Source organism: Vombatus ursinus, unplaced genomic scaffold, assembly GCF_900497805.2.
Source record: "Vombatus ursinus unplaced genomic scaffold, bare-nosed wombat genome assembly UNPS02003061.1, whole genome shotgun sequence".
NCBI classification, from domain to species: Eukaryota; Metazoa; Chordata; class Mammalia; order Diprotodontia; family Vombatidae; genus Vombatus; species Vombatus ursinus.
The window spans coordinates 1-1662 of record NW_020942839.1 but is presented as its reverse complement, the minus strand read 5'-3'; the positions used below and the strand labels follow the sequence as shown (position 1 = coordinate 1662).

The 1662-nt window shown below is 68.1% G+C and overlaps 1 protein-coding gene across 1 annotated transcript; it reads right to left on the bottom strand.

Annotated features, from left to right (window-relative positions):
• Positions 1-208: 208 nt before the first annotated feature.
• Positions 209-1607, bottom strand: LOC114049254 (basic proline-rich protein-like). The gene is made up of 4 exons (XM_027870488.1): positions 1399-1607; positions 1205-1299; positions 977-1116; positions 209-844 (listed from the first exon to the last, which is right to left on the bottom strand). The coding sequence occupies exons 1-4, from the start codon at positions 1605-1607 to the stop codon at positions 209-211; spliced, it is 1080 nt and encodes a 359-aa protein (XP_027726289.1).
• Between the last annotated feature and the right edge of the window lie 55 nt (positions 1608-1662).

Here is a 1662-nt window from a genome sequence, read left to right as displayed (position 1 = left end):
CGCCAGTCCCGGGCGCCCCGTTGGCCCGCCGGTGGGGGTCACGGGCGGGGGGAGGGGAGGCGCGGCTCGTGCGCCTCCTCCCTCCCCGAGCCTGACCCGGGGCCAATTGTTGCAGAATTCGATCGCGGAACGTTCCCGGGAGCGGAGCATTGTGACGTCAGCGCCCCCAGCCCTCGCCGGTCCGGCCGGCCGACGGGGAGCCATGGCGTCAGCGCGCCGGCCCCCGCTCTAGCCGAGCCGAGCCGGCCCGAGAGGCCCCGGGCGCCCCGGGCACCCCGGCATGGAGCCGGGCGCCCCGGAGCTGCGGGTGGGCTGCCGGCTGCCGGTGCGGGTGGAGCAGATCGTGAATGTGGACACGCTCGTGGTCACCCTGAGCTGCGGCGATCGGAGCTTCACGGGCATCCTGCTGGACTGCACCAAAAAGTAAGGGGGGGGCGGGGGGGGGGCGGGGGGGGGGCGGGGCCGGGTGGGCCGGGGCGTGGGGGGGGGTGGGGGGGGGGGGGGGCGTGAGGACCTCCCCCCAGCCGGACAGCTGGATAGCCGGACAGCTGGCTCCTGTCCGCTGCCGCTTTCGATTTCTCTTTAAGCGACCTGGTTTAAAGGGAAGCTGGGCCACGGGTGACCTCCCGTCCAGCTGGCAGCCCCGCGGGCAGGCCGAGCACTCGGTGCCTGGGGATCCATGGGGCCTGTGCTGGAAGTCTCCGGGGCCAGGGGCAGCCCGAGCCTCTGGTTTCGAAGGGGCCTGCCACGGCCAGCACGTTGGCCCCCGGGGGCTTTGTGGCTCGTCACCCCGGGTCAGTGGTGGCCCCCGGAAGCCCAGCCCGGTGGCGGCTTTCTTTGTTCCCTAACCCTCCTAGGAGAAGGGAAGCAGTCGGACAAAAATACAAGTATGTTGTCAGCTGTTGGAAAAGCAGAGGACCCCCCCTAAAACCCTGACACTCCCCCAAGGAGCCTCTGAGGCCCTGCCTTGCCAGGCCTGGACTCCTGCAGGAACTGGGGAGGGGGCTAGGGGACCCTTATGGAGGTGCACAGGGAGTCTGCGGGAGCCTGGGTGGGGGCCTGGGGGCCTGGCGTGGCCCAGATCTCTCCTGGCCTGCTCCGGGTGGGCCCCTGCACCTGTGCGTGAGGCAGCCCGCTCTCATTTGTGGTCTCCGGGCTCCAGCCTCACGTGCCCCAGCAGTGATTGGGCATTAATCAGACACGCGTGCCTTCTGGCTTGGCTTTCGGGCGACGGTTTGGAAGCTGCCCACAGTCACTGGCGCTTTGTGGAAGGCAAGGCCTCGGCCTTTTTCCTTCTTCCTCAAACGCTCAGATCCGGGTGAGGGGGGAGCCATGAGCCTCCGACAGTTCCTCTGCTGACGTTATCTCTTAATTAGGTGGTCTGCCAACTATTAAGACTCCAGGCCCAGGAACTGCCGTGGCCTCCTCCCTGGTCTCTGAGCAGCTTCTGGTCCTGGATTCAGGAGCAGGCCCGGAGGGGCTGAGAGGCCACAGGAGCTAGGGAGGTGCCCCCTTGTTCCTCCCACAGCCCCCTGGGGGCCTGGGACCTGAAGAGCTTCTTTGGTGGACGGGGCCTCCTGGGAGCCAAAGTCTCTACCCCACTCCATTTCCTCCTTTGGAGTGGTCAAGCTGAGAGATGGCCAGCATTCCGTGCCCCCCCCC

What these genes read in the sequence shown, in the direction of transcription:
- LOC114049254 (XM_027870488.1), bottom strand. Translation starts at nt 1,607, where the DNA reads ATGGAGTGGGGTAGAGACTTTGGCTCCCAGGAGGCCCCGTCCACCAAA. An exon ending in CGGCAGTTCCTGGGCCTGGA is followed by an intron (nt 1,300 to 1,398) that starts GTCTTAATAGTT and finishes TGAGCGTTTGAG; the next exon opens with GAAGAAGGAAAAAGGCCGAG. An exon ending in AAAGCCAAGCCAGAAGGCAC is followed by an intron (nt 1,117 to 1,204) that starts GCGTGTCTGATT and finishes CCTCACGCACAG; the next exon opens with GTGCAGGGGCCCACCCGGAG.